Source organism: Octopus sinensis, linkage group LG29, assembly GCF_006345805.1.
Source record: "Octopus sinensis linkage group LG29, ASM634580v1, whole genome shotgun sequence".
NCBI classification, from domain to species: domain Eukaryota; kingdom Metazoa; phylum Mollusca; class Cephalopoda; order Octopoda; family Octopodidae; genus Octopus; species Octopus sinensis.
The window spans coordinates 15328618-15347891 of NC_043025.1; the positions used below are offsets into that span (position 1 = coordinate 15328618).

Below are 19274 nucleotides of genomic sequence, written 5' to 3' on the forward strand. Positions count from 1 at the left end.
CATTTCATTTGCCAATTGCAGCAAAGTTGCATGAGTGGTCACATGTGGCATGATGTAACTTGTCTGGTCATCATGTAGCTTGTTTGATATGCGCATAGTTTTTTTGTTTTTCTCTTTTATTTTACAAATCCAGAGTGCATTGCATGTTTATATTTCTCTTTCCGATTCCTACTCAAAATTGTTTACACCTCACAACCATCTCATTAACCAGCAGTTGTGAGGTATGCTTTCTACTCTAATGATTTTGAAATTTTTTTCTATTTTTTGTTATTAAAGTAAACAACAGCTATAGGTTGTGACCCCCTTCAGTCATGACACTGACCATGGGATTGCACCTAGAAAGTTACCCTCCCATGAACAAGTCCAGGCAGAGTTGTTTATGGAAGACCAGCATACCGTCCTCCCCTCTCCACACCACCAATGTTATCCAAGGGAAAGGCAAAGGGGCCGATACAGCTTGGCACCTGTGACACCGCAACTCATTTCTACAGCTGAATGAACTGGAGCAACGTGAAATAAAGTGTCTTGCTCAAGAACACAACACATAGCCCAGTCCGGGATTCAAGCTCACAACCTCGCGATCGTAAGCTCAACGCTCTAACCACTGAGCCATGTGCCTTCATGCAACAGCTATAAGGGTCACCATTAACAATGAGTGATAAACACATGTGACTTCAAAGCTGCAACATGATTGGTTGTCTATTTTTAGCATTTTATATTTTTCTCTGTGTGTTTACAGTTTTAAATGGGAATCCAGCAGAGATTGTGTTCCTGCTATACTGGAAACACAAGTGTGATGGGGTTACATTCCAGCCCTTTGGAGAAAGGAAAAGGGAAACTTTGGTGCTGCTTTCCCCCAGTTAATCAACACTACCAATGCTAACCTGAATTTTCATTTACATGCCTTCTCAATTTTATTCATGTTTTTCATTTCCACTTTCTTTCAGTCAAACGTTGCATTTTGCATGTATGTTTTTTGCTCGTTCACTTTGAAAATGTATTGTTGCATATACACATGCCTGCACCTTTCCTCAGCGCCTGGCCTTGCTCACACATGATTCATACACACACATGCTAACTCTGTCACATTCATGCACCACACATGCCTTTCTCGCTTGTTTTCCATGCTCAATGCGCCCTTGTAGGCACAACTCATCTCTGTAAGACCCTAGGTCAGTCACGCATGCTGTTTGTCCCTTACAACGTGCAGCATGCCACACTTTTGCTCTTGCACGTTTGATGCATATAACACCTCATGCACCAGCGGCCATATTCAACACTGACTTAATCACTGGCATATTCAGTACTGTACACTGTATTCATAATCAATGCACTACCATTAGCCTCAGTTTTGCAAGCCCTGTTGCACACACTGCCTTGTTTTGCAACATGTCTGCGTCCACTCAGTTCTTCTCCTGACTCAAAGCACGTCGGATATTCACATGCTCTGCACTCATGTTTAGACATAATTTCCCCCCCGTTTGGTCACGAAATTAATAGAGAAAATTATGTTTCGTGCATCACTCCAGCATGCTTACACTGTTGTCCTTGCTAACCTCAGCAATTAACCACAACAGCACCAGACGCATTTCACTTTGTAAAAACATTCCAGGCATTTCACATACTGCATGCAATCTTGCAGGAAGAGCTTTCATATCATGGATTGAGAATATGCTCATGCACGCACACGTGCTCATTTGCTGTACTGCCCAGTCACTGACTGCACACATTTTGGCCTGCAAAGCGACACTGCTATTCGAACTAATCTGAAGAGAAAACTGTCCCCTCTACATTTCAACGATCCTCAGCCATGCATTTCAACGATCCTCAGCCATGCATTTCTTTCTCTCCTTCAATCGTTCATTTCCTTACCTGGAACCTCACAGGCGAGGCGAGTGATGTAGTGAATCTTGCAAGCATGAAGTGGATTTGATCCACCATAGCTGAATTTATATTGACACTTCAACAGAACTTTTCTCACGGTAGAACAATGGTTTTTCTCTGAGAGCATTTTTACATATTCCAGATGCCTTAGCTAGGCCGAAATAATGTCCTCACCACTTGACCATATCTAACCTCTTCTACTTCACCAAAAGCTAGAATAGATATATCACAGTACCACCAACGAAGCCCATTGTTCTCAATGATATGTTTATCTTCTGGATAGTTATAAAAGCAAGAACCCCCAGCAAAATGACAGTTAGTCAGTCAGCTCGTGATAACTCAATAAGTTAGAGAATGACAATCGAGTCAGAGACAGCTATCCCATTTAGTTAGGGAGCAGAACCCTAGAATCATGATCCCAATCACGGCAGCTACTAAAGACAATGGTCAGTGAGAGAAATGAAATTTACTGTCAGCAACTGTGAGACAACGTCCCACAACCAGACAACTCTATCTGTTCTCGTACAACATCATTCTATCGCTATCGGTGGCTTACTGCTAAAAGAACGTGTGTACAAAACTACACTGAGAAAAATTCTACTACATCTAATTTTCTTTCGCATGCTCTCAGATTTTATAACCTGCCCGTCATGTTAACGTATTTTCAATGTAACAGTAAATACTTTCCTAAAACTTCATGCATTGTTCATCTTTCACACCCTACAACAAATTTTTATCGTTACAACTGCTGACTCCAACATTTCATATTATTGTATACCTAATCAATCTTAACCGCTACACACACACACACACACATATATACCTGGGATAGCCAGACCACTTATGCATATTTTTCCTTCTTGGGTCACAAAACTCTGCTTGCGAAGACCTGTTGAGGCAAGTGTAATCAATTGAAATCACTCAAAAATCAGTGGAAATTGTAGTTGTGATACCAGTGCCGGTGGCACGTAAAAGAACCATCCGAATGTGGCTGTTGCCAGCGCCGCCCCGACTGGCCTCCGTGCCAGTGGCATGTAAAAAGCACCAACCGATCGTGGCCGTTAGCCAGCCTCGTCTGGCACCTGTGCCGTTAGCACGTGAAAAGCACCCACTACACTACCTTGGTAGATAAAGCAATTAAGGGTATGAAGACAGGGAAAGCCCACAGTCCATCAGGAATCACCACAGAGATGCTCAAAATATCTGGCAGTGTTGGCTATAGCCTGGTCACCTGTATAGTTAACCAGGTGATACACGAAGGAGTCATACCCAATGACTGGTGTAGCAGCATAATAGTCAACTGCTACAAAGGTAAATGGTGATGCATTAGATATGAATAATTATAGAGGTATCAAGTTGTTGGATCAGGTAATGAAGGTTACAGAAAGGGTCATAGCCCAACTAATTAGGGAGTGAGTCAGCCTAGATGAGATGCAGTTTGGGTTTGTGCCAGGGAAAAGCACCACTGATGCCATATTTCTGGTGAGACAGCTGCAAGAGAAATACGTAGCCAAAGATAAACCTCTGTACTTGGCTTTTGTTGACATGGAGAAAGCCTTTGACAGGGTCCTCCGATCACGTATCTGATGGTCAATGAGGAAACTAGGGATAGATGGAGCTGTGCAAGCCATGTACAGGGATGCTGTCAGAAAGGTGAGGGTTGGCAATGTGTATAGTGAAGAATTCCAGGTAGAAGTAGGGATTCACCAAGGATTGGTCTTCAGCCCCCTCTTATTCATCATAGCCCACCAGGCAAATAACAGGGATTCAAGACAGGATGACCGTGCTAGAGGAGAACTAGAGGAGAATCAAAGGGCCTTAGAGTCAATCTAGCAAGAACCAAAGTCTTAGCAAGCAAATCACAAATCCTTTCAGGTAGATGGTCCTGCCAGATCTGTAGAAAAGGCATAGGGAGAAACTCCAGAAGATGTACCCAGTGTAAGCTATGGATGCATAAGAAGTGCAGCAATATCAAAGGAAGGCTAACTGGGAAGATAGTTTTTGTGAGTGGCAATAAATACAAAATGTCTAGAAAACAGCTTCTGTCACACGTCAGGGGGAAAAACTAGAAGTAGTTGATAGCTTCCGTTACCTAGGTGACCAAGTCAGTAGCAGGGGTGGATGCTCCGAGAGTGTAGCTGCTAGAATAAGAATAGCCTGGGCAAAGTTCAGAGAGCTCTTACCTCTGCTGGTGACAAAGGACCTCCCGTGCAGAGTAAAAGGTAGACTGTATGTTGCATGTGTATGAACAGCCATGCTACACGGCAGTGAAACATGGGCTGTGACTGCTGAGGCCATGCGTAAGCTTACGAGGAATGAAGCCAGTATGATCTGTTGGATGTGTAATGTCAGTGTGCATACATGACAGAGTGTAAGCACCCTGAGAGAAAAGTTGGACCTAAGAAGCATCAGATGTGGTGTGCAAGAGAGACGACTATGCTGGTATGGTGATGTGTTGCGAATGAATGAGAACAGCTGTGTGAAAAAGTGTCACACCCTAGCGGTTGAGGGGAACCTGTGGAAGAGGTAGACCCAGGAAGAACTGGGATGAGGTGGTGAAACATGACCTTCATATGATGGGCCTCATGGAATCGATGACAAGTGACCGAGACCTTTGGAGATATGCTGTGCTTGAGAAGACTTGGCAAGCCACGCGAGACCATAACTGTGGCCTATGCCAGTGCAGCATAACCAGCCCATTTAAGAGTATCCTTCAATCATTGGGCAATAAACTGCACTTGCAAAGACCTGTTGAGTCAAGTGAAATCATTGTTGTGGCTGATGACAGTGCCACCTGATTGGCACCCATGCCGGTGGCACGTATAAAGCCCACACTATACTCTCAGAGTATAGAAAGGGCATCCAGCTGCAGAAACTCTTGGAGTCTGGTGCAGCCTTCTGGCTTGCCAGACCTCAGGCAAACCATCCAACCCATGCCAGCATGGAAAGTGGACATTAAAACGATGATGATGATGTATTTCTATAGATATATATATATATAATTTTAAGTTAATAATAGAAGAGTAAAATTTATTAATTAAATTAATTAATAATTTTACAAGTAGATCAGTACGTTAAAATAACCTTTATAGGTAAAATTATCTACATAATTATAATTAGGGTTCAGCTAATTGCTTCAACACATACCGAAATTAGAAATAGGAGTTAAAAATTCCTTTTCAGCTACTATAAGTATCTCCATGACGGTAAACATACTTTTTTGCGAAGGCAAAGAGAAAAACAATGAATCAACACGACCAGGTTTCATTATATACGCGTTTCGAGATGAAAGTAATTTAAATTTTACTTATTTCTCTCTTTCAGTATAATATTTGCCTTCGTAAAAAAGTATGTTTACCATCATAGAGATTCTTATAGTAGCAGAAAAAGGAATTTTTAACTCCTATTTCTAAATTTGGTATGTAGTGAAGCAATTAGCTGAACCCTAATTATAATTATGTATATCATCATCATCGTTTAACGTCCGCTTCCATGCTAGCATGGGTTGGACGGTTCAACTGGGGTCTGGAAAGCCAGGAGGCTGCACCAGGCCCAGTCTGATCTGGCAATGTTTCTACAGCTGGATGCCCTTCCTAACACCAACAACTCCAAGTCTCTCTCTTTGCAGCATCATCAAACGCAAGTGAGCCATCATCCATGCTGGTCCCTCTGTTGGGTCAACATTCAGCAAACTCTCTTCTCCCATTTAGCAATCTTTCATAGTGGCATCTCCAAGTCTCTCTCTTTGCAGCATCATCAAACGCAAGTGAGCCATCATCCATGCAGACACATTTCTCTCCTACAACATCACGATTCTCTCTCACACACACTGTCTTGCAACATGAAACACTTTAAGTCTTTGGTCCTCATGACAATGGACATTGCCAAACTTTTTCTTATCTGCTTCCCCTCTGGCTAAGTAAACCTGTCTCCTAGCTTCCCTTCTCTGCTACCACCATTCTTCCAGTCCTTCAATGCCTGTTTCTTTTCTCTAATGGCCCTGTCGACTACATTGTTCTTCAGTTGAGAGGGGACTTAGCACCATCTACAGATCTGGTCATATCAACAAGTTTGTCAATTGTTCAGGGAAGGTCCTCCAAGATCAGTTCATGCAAGAGTTCCAGGACTGCTTCCGATAGTGGAAAAAGGAACCGGACCAACTCAACGCTTCAAAAGGAGAATACTTTGAAGGTGATAAAAGTGTAAACATGTAAAACTGAATAAAATAACATTGCAAAATTCTGGTTTCTTTTGGGTACCCCAATGTGTGTATATATAATAAAATAGGGTAATAAAAATAAATTATTATTACCAGTGACCTAGCACAAAAGACGAATTAGTCATTAGACTATATATCAGTGCTTTTCAAACTTTTTGCAGGAGTGGAACCCCAAGAAAACATTTCACTGGCTCGAGGAACCCCTGTGCAATAATTTAATAGTCTTACGCACACATATCTGCACAGGAGAATTAAAAATTACAGCCGATTTTAGCAGTTTTGTAACTTCTTGCAGAACCCCTGGACTGTACTGGCAGAACCCTGGTTGAAAAGCACTGCTATATATTATTCATATAGAAATACAAAAAAAGGCTTCCAAATAAGGAAGCGATGTGCTAGAAACACAAAAAGGGATAAATTCACGAAAGGAATGTAAATTAAACACATTTACCATCTCAGCTAACCGTTCGGTCTGGGATATAGCTGAGATGGTAAATGTTTTTAATTTACATTCCTTTCGTGAATTTATCCCTTTTTGTGTTCTAGCACATCGCTTCCTTATTTGGAAGCCTCTTATTGTATTTCTATATGAATAATATATACACACATATATAAAACATACTCACACACATACATTAACATAAATGCCAAAAAACACAGTTTTTATATTAATATTATTTGTTTTCATTTTTACAATGTTCAATGTCCTGTCCTCAATGCTGGACATGACCCCTCCCCCCCTGCTGTCCATAGATCCCCTGTTCCAGAGACAAGGGCTTCAAATCTCTCTCTGTCCCATCTGTTCTCCTGGATCAGTTCTTCTCAAAGATTTCCGTCATGCTGGAGCACTGCCTTTCAAGCTGTTCTTGTTTGAATGTGTGAGAGAAGCACAATCCACCCGGGGTTAAATGTTTGTATAAACACACACATCTATATCTGTTTATACAAATATACATATATATATATATCTACATGAATACAACAGTATATATAAACATATATTTATAAACACACACACACACATACAAGTATATATTTAACTTTTTATCATTGAAAGCAGCCCCTATCTGGCCCTGAATTTCTGTTTTATGTTCAAAATTGTTAGATCTGGCTTCTCACACTTACCCAACAATGTCATTGTAAAAATAGATGACATCATTGAAATTTCAAAGCTGTGAGATTAATTAATGCAGGATTAATTAAAATTGAATTTGTATTTCATTTGACAGAATAACCATTAAAGGGTTAAAAACCTCCACATATTTGTACAACTAGACAAACATACAAGTGTATAGATGACACACACATAATAATATACATACATACAAACACAAAGAGCACACATTACATAGAGTAAACAAGAATAAAACAGATTTTAAGGTAGACCTACAATACTCAGAGTAGTTTGCCTTAAATATTTTAGGCTTGGTTTGACTGTTTGTTTGCCTAAGTCTAATTAATTAATCCCTCTATTTTTACTATTTAACACACACACATATATATAAATTAGTTTATTTTCATTAATGTAAGATCAACAAAAAAAATTCCAGTGAGAGGTAAATATCATTTAATGTACACAATATAAAGATAAGAGCTCTAATAGTTTTTTGCATTTGGAGACAGGGTTCTCGGTAGGGTTCTATAATGCACTTTGTCTCCAAACAATCTTCAGGCTCTGGGCACATTGTTTGTTCTGTTTGAAAATCAGGACACTGGTACGAGAGGAATCATGAGAAGAAAAACAAAAAGGCAGATGTGGAAATGGAATCTAAATTCTCGTTTTTCTCTTCTGATTCCTCTTTGGATTTGCTTCCTGATCTGCAAATTGAAAAGAGCCGACAGATTGCTTGGAGGCACAAGGGGTGTTATAAAAACTCAACCAGACCCATGTCTCCAAACAACAACACTATTTGTAGCTCAAATCTTCATACTGTGCACATTACAATATATATATATATATATATATATATAACAATAATAATAAAGGGTAAAATTAATTAACTAATTAGTAATTAATAATTTTACCAAACAGTGTTCAGTATGTAAAAGGACCATTTACGGTAAACTTAAACATTACTTTATATAATTAGGGTTCAGCAAAAAAATTTGCTTTACCACATACTGAACTTTTAGAAATAGCAGCCAAAGAATTTAGCTATTTCTTCTTCTATAAAAAGAGTCTCCCAGACAATGTGTATATATATATATATATGTAATCGTTATCATCATCATTTACTGTCCACCATCTATGCTGGCATTCCTGCACCAGACTTCTGTGTCAGTTTTGGTACAGTTTTTATGGCTGGATGCCCTTCCTAACACCCACCCCCAAACAGATTGGACTGTGTGTGTGTATGGTTGGAGGTTTAAAGATTCCAGAGCAAACCTTTGGCAAGATTCTGCTTGCCACAGTTAACGAATTCCAGTGATGAATGCATCGATGGCTTGGTTTTGGTGGACGACAACACGGTGGCCTCTAAGTGTGTCGAAGAAAAATATATATACCTCTGGAACCTTACTGATCATGCACCCCCTGCTACGGCACTAGTAGAATTGAAGTCAATCTGTTTACCTGTCTCAAGTACCAGGTCATGGATGAACCATACGTCTACATGTCTGGAGGGAAGGACCATCTAGTTGTGGGTGATGCAGAGGGCAGAATTTTCATTTACAACCTGAAGAACATCCTAGGGAAGTCTAGCTCTAAGGGAGATAACCCCAACTTGACAATTTCAAAGGGAGGTAATTTGCTTAATTTGCCGTCACGAGTGTTTGACTGGTCAATCATTGAATACAAATGTGATGACAGTGGTGAAAAAAAGAGAGAGGAGGATGCAGCGATGGGTAATGATGATGGTTGGAGGAAGAGGAACGACCCATCATCAACAGCGAGGTTTTGGCTGCGAGAGCTGATTGTAATCTTGTCTGTATCTGGAAGGTCTACACAGATTGAAAGACGGACTGTGTGAGTGTAATTGTATATACATGTGTTTATGGGGGAGTTCACACACACACACACATATATATATATGTATGTATAAAACTTTCGAGCGTGGCCGTTGCCAGTACCGCCTGACTGGCCCCCGTGCCGGTGGCACATAGAAGCACCCACTACACTCTCGGAGTGGTTGGCGTTAGGAAGGGCATCCAGCTGTAGAAACTCTGCCAGATCAAGACTGGAGCCTGGTTCACCAGCCCTCAGTCAAATCGTCCAACCCATGCTAGCATGCAAAGCAGACATTAATCGGACGATGATGATGATTATGATATGTATGTATACACACATGCGTGTAAAGGCAGGTGGCTAAGTGGTTAGGGTGTTGCACTAACAACTGCATAGTCACGGCTTCAAATCCCTGACTGGGTGGTGTGTTGTGTTCTTGAGCAAAACGTGTCATTCCATGTTTCTTCATCCCACTTGGCTGTAAAGTGTGTAAGCCTGTGATGGACTGGCATCCCATTCTGGAGCAATGTTAGTCTGACCACCTCACAAGTAGGCTGGCTTCATCCGAAAGCTACATCAAACCAAGGAAGCACATTGTGACCAGTGGTGTATAACATCCAACAAACTAGTTGATACAATAACTAATATATACACACATTACTTGATTCAGTCACTGGACTGTGGCTATGCTAGCACCTGAAGAGCTTTAGATGAATGAATTGACCCCCCAGTACTTATTCTATTGGTCACTTATGCCCAACTGCTAAGTTACAGGGATGTAAAAACAAAAACATAAGCAAGCACACACACACACACACACATATATAAGTACACACACATGACAAGGTTCTTTCAGTTTTCGTCTACCAAAATCCACTAAGAAGGCTTTGGTCAGCCTGAGGCTATAGTAAAAGACACTTGCCCAAGGTGCCACGCAGTGGGACTGAACCTGGAACCTTGTTGTTGGGAAGCAAACTTTTTACAACACAACTATGCCTGCACTTACACGTACACCCATAGGCAACAGATGTCACCAGTTTCTGTCTTTATACTTCGAAGGTGTTGGTCTGGGGCACAGCCCAAAGGCAAGGACCTTAGAAAGACAGTTGAAGCAAAACTTATATCGAATATTCTTTCACTGACCACCACCACCACCACAACTACCATGTTGTGGTTGCCGCTGTTGTTTTATGTCTGTGATGAAAGAGAACGGGTTTAGGATGGGGGGGCAGAAGTGAGGACAACAGCAACCAAAAGGGGAGAGACCACCACCAAAGGATCACCTTTATAACCAACCACATATATACACACACACACACTGCCATACATGCAATTACACTTAAATAAAAGCCAGGGTGGTCACAGGTGGAACGTCTATGTCCACAGGTTTGCTGGACAAGGATTGACCTGTGGCAGTCAACAACAAGGCAGGACGTATAGATAGGACATAGCCATTGCTGGATTAGGACTGACCTGGGGTTAAACAAAAACAGGGAAGGTCACATTGGATAATGTAGTCCTAGATACACAATGTCTGAATAAAAGACAGGATGGTCATAGCTGGAGCATCTTTGATCATAGGTCAGCTGGATCAGGACTGACCTGGGGCTAAACAACAACACTAATGAAGGACACATTTGATAATGTAGTCCTAGATACACTATGCCAGAATAAATGACAGGATGGTCATAGCTGGAGCATCTTTGATCATAGGCCTGTCTGGATCAGGACTGACCTGGGGTTAAACAAAAACAGGGAAGGACACATTAGATAATGTAGTCTGAGATATACTATGGCTGCATTAAGACAGGGTGGTCACAGCTGGAACATCTTTGACCATAGGTCTGCTGGATCTGGACTGATCTTGGGCTAAACAAATTAAATAACGTAGTCCTAGATACACATGTACTAAGCTTGACATAAAGATAGGATAGTCATGGATGGAATGTCTGCTGGCACAAAGCTCCTGGAGTGTTTCCCAAAAAGCAATGATGGAGGGAGAGGGGTGGAACATAGCGAGATGCTGATTTGGTGGTGTCCCTTTACCCCTAGGTAGACGTTGCAGAGACCTCAGGGTGACAACAATGGAAGATGAGAGAGAGAGGAGGCAGTATACATGGGGGGGGGATGCAAAAAAAAAAAAAGAAATACCAAAACAAAGAAAAGCAGAATTAAAGCCATCACATCACATCGGTGGGAAGAGACAAAGGACTGTTTTGGTCTGCGGTGGGCCAGGAAGGATTGGAGATGGTATGTGTGTGTGTGGCAGGGGAAAAGGGTGTGAACAGAAGCAAGCAAGGGAGCAGGAGTACCAGGTGGGATTAAGGATTGGCAGTCGAGGGTTTATGGGGTTTAGACAGAGAAAAACTGGGAACACAGCAAGGGGCCACTTCTCCTCATCAAATAATTCTTTCTAATAATGACACAGGGCCTGAAATTTTAGGGGCTGGTTGATTACAGGTATGTAAAAATGGCATTGACCCAGAGAGAATGAACAGCAAAGTTGACCTAAGCAGAATTTGAACTCAGTAATAACAATAACGATGATGATGATGATGATGGTGGTAACCATCAGAGGCACAAAATCACAAATACATTCTATATATATATATGCACACACATAGATGTATGTGTGTGTGTATATATATGCACACAAATGTGTATATGTATATATATATATATATATATATATATACACACACACACACACACAGATGTGTGTGTGTGTGTATGTATGTATATATATATATATATATATATGCACACATATGTATACATTATATGTGTGTGTACACATATACACACACACACAATAATATAAACGGAAGCAGCTCTTGTCACAAATGCTGTGGTGTTCTGAGATCAAATCCATGTGACGTCTACGCTGTGTATTTGCGATTGTGGGGCCAGAGTAAGGTGTGATAAAGTTCATTGCAGACGATGCCTATGTTGAATGTGTCAGTAGAGCTTGTGGTGGTGGTGGTGGTAGAGGGGGAGGAATGGCAGGAGTAGCGATGGTGGTGGAGTTGGCAGGAATAGTGGGGGTGGGTGGCAGAGGTGGTGGTGGTAGGAGGACACACAAGAGTGCTGGTGGGAGCAATAACTATTGGGGTTTGGGACATCAAAATTAAAATAGCGACAATAGCAGGGGTGGTGGCCATGTGTTGGGGTGGAATGGTGTGGCAGAAATAGTGGTGGTGGTAGTAGTAGTAGTAATAGCAGTCACTCTGGTCATGTGATGGCTACAGTTGTTTCAAAAAATAGTTAAATAGTTATAAAAAGATAGATGTGTGTGTGTGAGTGTATATATATATACACACATGACAAAAGAGATAAAGACTAAAAGTGGAAGAGAAGGAGAAACACAACAGAAGGAGACAGAGAGGAAGTTTAAATGTGTGTGTGTGTGTACATATATATATATATATATATATATATATATATATATATATATATATATATATATGTATAATTATACACACACACATTTACAATGCAGATATATCTATATGTATACATACACAATTAATACACAATTTTATATATATATATATATATATATATATAATATATATATATATATTATATATTCACACAAGATATAACTGTATACACAAACACACACACACGTAAGTTTGATATATAGATATATATATATATATATACATACATTACAATACACACACACACACATATATAAAACCACCCACACGCAGAGTGACACACAGACAAGTGTGTGTAGTGTTTTGTCTGGAATTCAGTTAGTGAGTGTATATATATTAAACATCATGTGATAATGCGGTAACTGTGAGTGTGGTCCTCTGTGATGGCTTTCTGAGCAATGGCTACGTGTCCAACGAGGTAAATGTTGTCATAGAGGTGGCCGGCGAGGTCGTCCTGGATCTCGTGGGCCGCCCGCCGCGTGTTCCGAATGAACTCACGCTTCGACATCTTGTTCTTGACGTGAGGGCTGCAGAGGTCGACGGAGAGCATGATGAGGGAGAAACAGAGAATGAAGACAGTGTCTGCAAAAGAGAAGAACAACAGACTAGAATGGAAACAATGGGTCAAAATTTGGAAACACGAGGCTTCCCCTGTGCCTCTTCTCCACCACTGGCCAACGGAAACCTTGCACGTTTGGGTGGGTAAACAAGAAGTTTGCTCCCCAACCACACCCTGCTGGTTCACTTAGTGGCACCTTGGGTAAGTGCCCTCTATTATTGCTTTGGGAGATGGAAACTAAAAGAAGCTTGTCATATGTAGCTGTGTGTGTGGCAAGATGTTGGCTCCCGAACCACATGGTTCTGAGTTCAATCCTGATGCATTGCATCTTATCGCCCTGAGTCAACCAGAGTCTTGTGAGTGGATTTGATGGAGAGAAACTGAAGATGCTTCCAGCATCATATCCTGATAACCCAGCAAAGGGTTTAACCAAAACGAACACACACGTGTGTGTGTGTGTGTGTGTGTGTGAAGGTGCGTGGCTTGGTAGTTAGGTGTGTGGCAACCACAGTTGTGAGATCATGATTTCAATTCCTAGATTGGCTGGGCATTGTATTTCTTGAGCAAATCACTTCATTTGAAATCGCCCCAGTCCTTTGCAAATGAAATTCATAGATTTATAACATCTTAATCTAAATATAATCAACTCACCTTAAAAGAGAATGGTAATTACCTCCCCTGCTGCTAATTATAAGAATCACTAATGACCTCCTCATTCATTTACAAAATACCCTTCGTCCTATTAACATGGAATGAAAACTGATAACATGCTGTTGTAAGATTATCACTAATATCGATGTCATAGTTAGCACAAGTGAAACTGGTTGACAATGTAAATATTATATTTTATAAAAATATACAGTGGGTGGGGTGTTGCAGAAGTAGGTATACAGTTATTTTTATCAAAAAAATTTTAGAAGTTACAATGAAAGTGTTGTCATAGTTATGATAAATATATTATTATGATTAATGATATTGAAAATACCAATAGTGAGGCTAATTAATTTAATGTGCTAATAATTTTAAGGAATTAAATAGGTGTACCTGTATATTCTGTGCATTGAAGACTTTGATAGAACATGCCATAGATTTTTATTACTGTTTAACACCCACTTTTTCTCAGTCGGAGAGAATTTACTGAGGCAGATTTTCTACAACCGAAACGCTTTCCCTGTCACTAACCCTCACCTGTTTCCAAGCAAGGTAACTTTTCGGCAAGGCATGACTGGAAACAAAACGACCTTGCTCAAGTGACAGTGATGCTTATGCACAACTGTCCCATGATATCGAGATAAGGGTACACACAAACATACGAAATCTGATTAAAGGGTATCAGAAAAAAGTCAACAGAGCTGAAGGATACAGAAAGAAGCTGCTCAGCACAGGTTGACCTTGGACATTGTTGCACACACACACATTCTCACTCACTTCCGTTGTTTATAGCAATGCTTGGAAGGAAAGTGTGTAGAGTGTGGTCACTTCAAAAGGAAGATCAGGTCTCAGCTGTGTAGGATCCCTTGTGTTGAGGAAAAGGGAAACTTTTGAAAACAGTTGTGATGGGTTTATGGCTAGAATCCTTAAACCAAAGGCAGTTTGGGTCTCAGTTGTGTAGGATCTCTTTGATTGTATCAAGGAAGATGCAAACATTTTGAAAACGGTTGACAGATCATGAATCGTGGGTCTGGGGGTATGACCCCAAGACCAAGGCAAGAATCAAATATAATTTGAAAGATTGGGTCTCAGCTGTGTTGGATCCCTTGTGTTGAGGAAAAGGGAAACTTTTTGAAAACGGTTGACAGATCATGAATCGTGGGTCTGGGGGTATGACCCCAAGACCAAGGCAAAAATCAAATGAAATTTGAAAGACATTGAGGAAATCCAAGTGAATGTGACGAGGCAGCTGCTTGCTCTCCCAGAAAAGGAGTCCCAGGAATGCTTCCATCAATAGAAACGATGCGGGATAAAGTGTGGGACTTCAGAAGGGGTCTACTTTGAAGGAGATCAAATGCCAGAGTGACAGGAGTTGTTTTCTTTTTATAGCCCCAGTCCTGATACATTTTGATCAGAGCTTGTCTATGATTATGTGGTTGAGAAGTAAACCTCTGAAGCACCCAGCCATCTCTCTATTCTCCCTCCATTGGTGAGAAAGAATGAAAGATGGTAAGAAAAGGAGAGCAGAAACAGGGCCACCATATTCTATTCATTGGGAGATGAAAAGATCTTTAAACCATTTCAGAGATTTACTATTTCAGTTTTTTTTTTTTTAAGGAATAAATGGCACAAACAGACACACACACGCTTTTGCTCGTTTCTGTCTTTTGACTGTGGCCAGGCTGGAGCACTGCCATGAAGGGTTTTGTTGAGCAAATCAACCCTAGTAATTATGTAAGTTTTTAAGTTTGGTACCTAGTCTCTCATTCTGCTAGGTTACCGAGGACACAAACAAACCAACACCAGGTGTCAAGTGGAGAGGGGGGTTGATAAACACACACACACACACACAAAGTGCATTCTCAAAGTCTGGAGAGCAACATTTATTAATTTCAAAGAAATCCAAAATTCTAATCTCCTTCCAAATAGGATCCTCTGACTTCAGTGCACTTGTAGTGTGCCAGCCACTTTGTGAAGGCCCCAAGGAAGCCCTGCAAAAGTGAAGGCGTCCATGACCCTTGTCACAGCCTCTGTCATCTGTTCCTTTGGCTTGGCAAGCAACCAAAAATCACAAGGAGCAAAGTCCATACTGTGGGGTGGGTTAGAGGTAGACAATGGAGCTAAATATATATGTATATCACCGTGATCACCGTGATCGACCAGGTTATCAGATGTTACACATCGCTGGTCACAATGCGCTTCGCATTGTTTTAGCCTTCAAATGACGCCACCCCGCTGGCTAAGAAAGAGCGACAGAAGAAAGAGTGACAGAAAGTTGTGGCAAAAGAGTACAGCAGGGATCACCACCACCCCTTGCCAGAGCCTCGTGGAGCTTTAGGTGTTTTCGCTCAATAAACACTCACAACGCCCAGTCTGGGAATCGAAACCGCAATCCTACAACCGCAAGTCCGCTGCCCTAACCACTGGGCCATTGCGCCTCTACATACATATATGTATGTATATATATATATTTGGCACTCTACATATATATGAGGGTGTCCTTGTATTTGTTCCCCTACCACCTTGTATTGGTTTGTTTACATCCCAAAAGAGACCAATAAAATAAGTACTAAATATTGGGATTTTTTTCAGCAGAAGCACTTCAAAGCAATGCCCCAGCATGGCCGCAGCTCAAAGATTGAAACAAATAAAAGATAGAAAAAAGAAATACAGACGTTCTCAAATCCACCGACCACCCCCATAGAGAGTCAGATAAAATCTAAGTGGGTACCTTTAGACAATCCTAGGTTTGGGTTACAGCGGCAATACTGGTCAGAGAACATCTCTATCATGTCGGTCAGGTAACTTCCACGTTCACCTGGAGCAGAAACTTCACTGAAAAACTGTCGAAGCGCTGTCGGCAAAAATAGGCTGTGTAAGTTCTGTAGCCGAATTAAATAATGAAGAACATCACGCCTGAAAGTGATTTAATGGCAAGAAAGAAAGTAGAAAATCAATTATCAATTCGTAATTAAGCACTATTAAATACAAATTTGCTAATTATCTGACAAAAGATTCACCAACTTCAACAGTGTCAACAATCACTCGGTCTATCCTCTCATCAGAGCATGCTGAGATGATGAGTAGAGTCATCATCATCATTGTTCGACCGTGGTCGAGACAATGGAATTTACCATTCTACGCCAGACTTCACGGTCCATCATGGCATTACGGAGGTCCTGTTGCTGGATGCCTGTATCCCTGGAGATTACATCAAGGTAGGAGAGTGTGCGCCCTCTGGTATCGCGAGTAGATGGCTTCCAGAGGAGAAGAGTAGAAATTACCTCTTTTTCAGCTCTACAACAATGTCCAGCAAACTGGACTCTCCTACCTTTCACAAGAGATGACACAGGTTGTAGTTTCCCATATATTTGCATTTTGGTTGGATGACGCTTCCACGAGAGGTTTTGAGCTCTCATAAGGAGACGAGTGAAGGTTCCATCCAACCACCTCTCAAGCTTCTTTGATAACGTCCAGGTTTCTGAGCCATATAGTAGAATTGGTTCGACTGTGGCTTTGAAGATTTCAAGTGTGAAGTCTCTCATAGATTTGATGACTAGATCTTATGCATGTCATTACAGGCTGACCAGGCCATACCCTTTCTAGTTAGAAAGTCTTTTCCAGATGATGATCTGTATGACCCAAAATATTTGTAATCAGAAACCATATTTAAGGGCACATTTAAGGGAGTAGAGTAGGGAGCTGAAGGTAGGACTTCATGGTTCAGACATCAGGCTTCTGAAGGGGGCTCCACATATCTGAAGCATGAGAGAGAGAGAGAGAGTTAGGATCCCCACCATCCTCTCTGATACAGTCACCACTAACAGTCTACTACCACCAGAACACTTATGGTAAACATCCCTACATCACCGTCAGGAGATTGAAGCCAGAAGAGGAGGAAGCTGCAGTGAACAGGGTTGGGTGAAAAGGTCATAGAATGATGATGGAGGAATGATGCTGAAGCTGTGAACTCTTGCATGCATTTATTTCAACCCTCTTCTTATTAATAACTGTTTCTTCCAAGGTAAACTAACATCCTACTGTTCAAAGAAGACTTCAAAAGTAACTGGCATATTGACGATGCTCCAGCTTTATCAACAGTGCAAAAGGGGACAGCTGAAAGTTGGAGGGGAAGGGAGAGTCTTGAAAATGACCCCATGTCTGGACATCCTGCGACTACCACCACTGAGGAAGACATTGATCATGAGGGGTGACAGGCAATTGACTCTAAATCAAGGAGCCAATGTAATTAGCATATTCTGTGACCCGATGAAATGCACCGGCCTGATCACATCACAAGAAAATTTGACATTGTCTGAGGCAGGTACAGCTGCTTTCCTTGACCGTTTCCTAGCCCAGGACGAGTGTTGGCTTCATCACTTTGAGCCAGAGACAGAGACAACCCATGCAGTGAAAACACCCCTCCTCACCTGCAGGTAAGGTGAAGGCCACAGCTTTTGGGGATGCAAATGCCCCCTTCAGCAATAGGATCAAAGCACTGCAACACCAATGGAAGAAGTGTGTGGACTGCAAAGGGGACTATGTTGGGAAATAAACCTCATTGGGTCCCATTCTATGAAAGTATCTTGGTCAGCATATGAACTTTTCAGCCAACCCTCATATAATAATAAAATAATAATAATGAAATTATTGTATACAGTGCTCAGGTGCACCACAACTTGTCAGAAAGTACATATAAAGCATATGCAGTAATGTAGAAATGTCTGGAAAGCGAACAATGTATCAGTCAGATACATGCTTGTGTGTGTATGGAGGGGAGAAAATCAGGTGTAGTGTTGGCGAATCTCAGAAAGCATGGAAGTTTTGAAGGATGCAGTGCTCCGACAACTAACAACTGATGCCGGCAGTTTGTTCCATGCTTCAGCAACTTTCAGCGTGAAGAAATGTTTCCTAAAGTCATGGGAGCTGTGCTGTTTTCTAATATGTCCACGGGTGTTAGACGGGTGGAGTTTGAAAAGGTGCTCAGAGTTATTGTTTGTAAGATGGTTGTGTTATATCAACAGCCATCCACATCAAAGAAAGGCAGCAAAGGCCCCTCAATTGCTGCACATGTTCCAGTGACGCCATCTACATTCAATCCTGGGCATCTCTTGCCAGGGCAGAATGAGAAACAAAGAGGTACCAAGGGAAGTTTGCAGGACGTGGTCACTAAGCAACGGATATGGTTTACTGGCCATATGCTTCAATTACCCAGAGCAGGACATACTACCATCGTGATGGATTGGATGCCAGTAGGAGGAAAGAGATCAAGGGCAAGACGTGGCGTGGTATATTAGGGGACAACATGATAGCAACAGGAGTTGGCCCGAGTTGAGCTACACAAAAAAAAAAGGCAAGTGATTGGGATGTGTAGAGAAAGTTTGTTGCCCCTTTTTGCCAATGGCATGGGAAGAAATGAATATTTGGAGAGAATAATATTGCTTATGTTTTCATATATATATGTGTATATCATCATCATCATCATCATCATCGTTTAACGTCTGCTTTCCATGCTGGCATGGGTTGGATGGTTCAACTGGGGTCTGGGAAGCCAGAAGGCTGCACCAGGCCCAG

At 41.4% G+C, this 19274-nt stretch overlaps 2 protein-coding genes and 1 long non-coding RNA gene across 4 annotated transcripts in view; 1 reads left to right on the plus strand and 2 right to left on the minus strand.

Moving 5' to 3' along the window:
* The window catches only part of LOC118768431, a 10624-nt gene extending 2568 nt beyond the window's left edge, over window positions 1-8056 (minus strand). The window contains exons 1-2 of the long non-coding RNA XR_005004273.1: window positions 7404-8056; window positions 1098-1106 (exon numbers count right to left, since the gene is read on the minus strand). This is a non-coding gene — a long non-coding RNA (uncharacterized LOC118768431). The remainder of the gene's footprint in view (window positions 1-1097; window positions 1107-7403) is intronic.
* The window catches only part of LOC115226081 (huntingtin-interacting protein 1), a 151992-nt gene extending 138478 nt beyond the window's left edge, over window positions 1-13514 (plus strand). The window contains exon 34 of the transcript XR_005004267.1: window positions 13496-13514. The gene's annotated coding sequence lies outside the window, so the exon portion shown is untranslated. The remainder of the gene's footprint in view (window positions 1-13495) is intronic.
* Window positions 12650-19274, minus strand: part of LOC115226145 (F-box only protein 8-like) — a 32618-nt gene continuing 25993 nt past the window's right edge. For both annotated transcript variants that reach the window (XM_036514919.1, XM_029797139.2), the window contains exons 6-7: window positions 16432-16616; window positions 12650-13072 (exon numbers count right to left, since the gene is read on the minus strand). In XM_036514919.1, coding sequence (XP_036370812.1) covers window positions 12834-13072; window positions 16432-16616 — 424 coding nt within the window. In that variant the 3' untranslated portion in view covers window positions 12650-12833. The remainder of the gene's footprint in view (window positions 13073-16431; window positions 16617-19274) is intronic.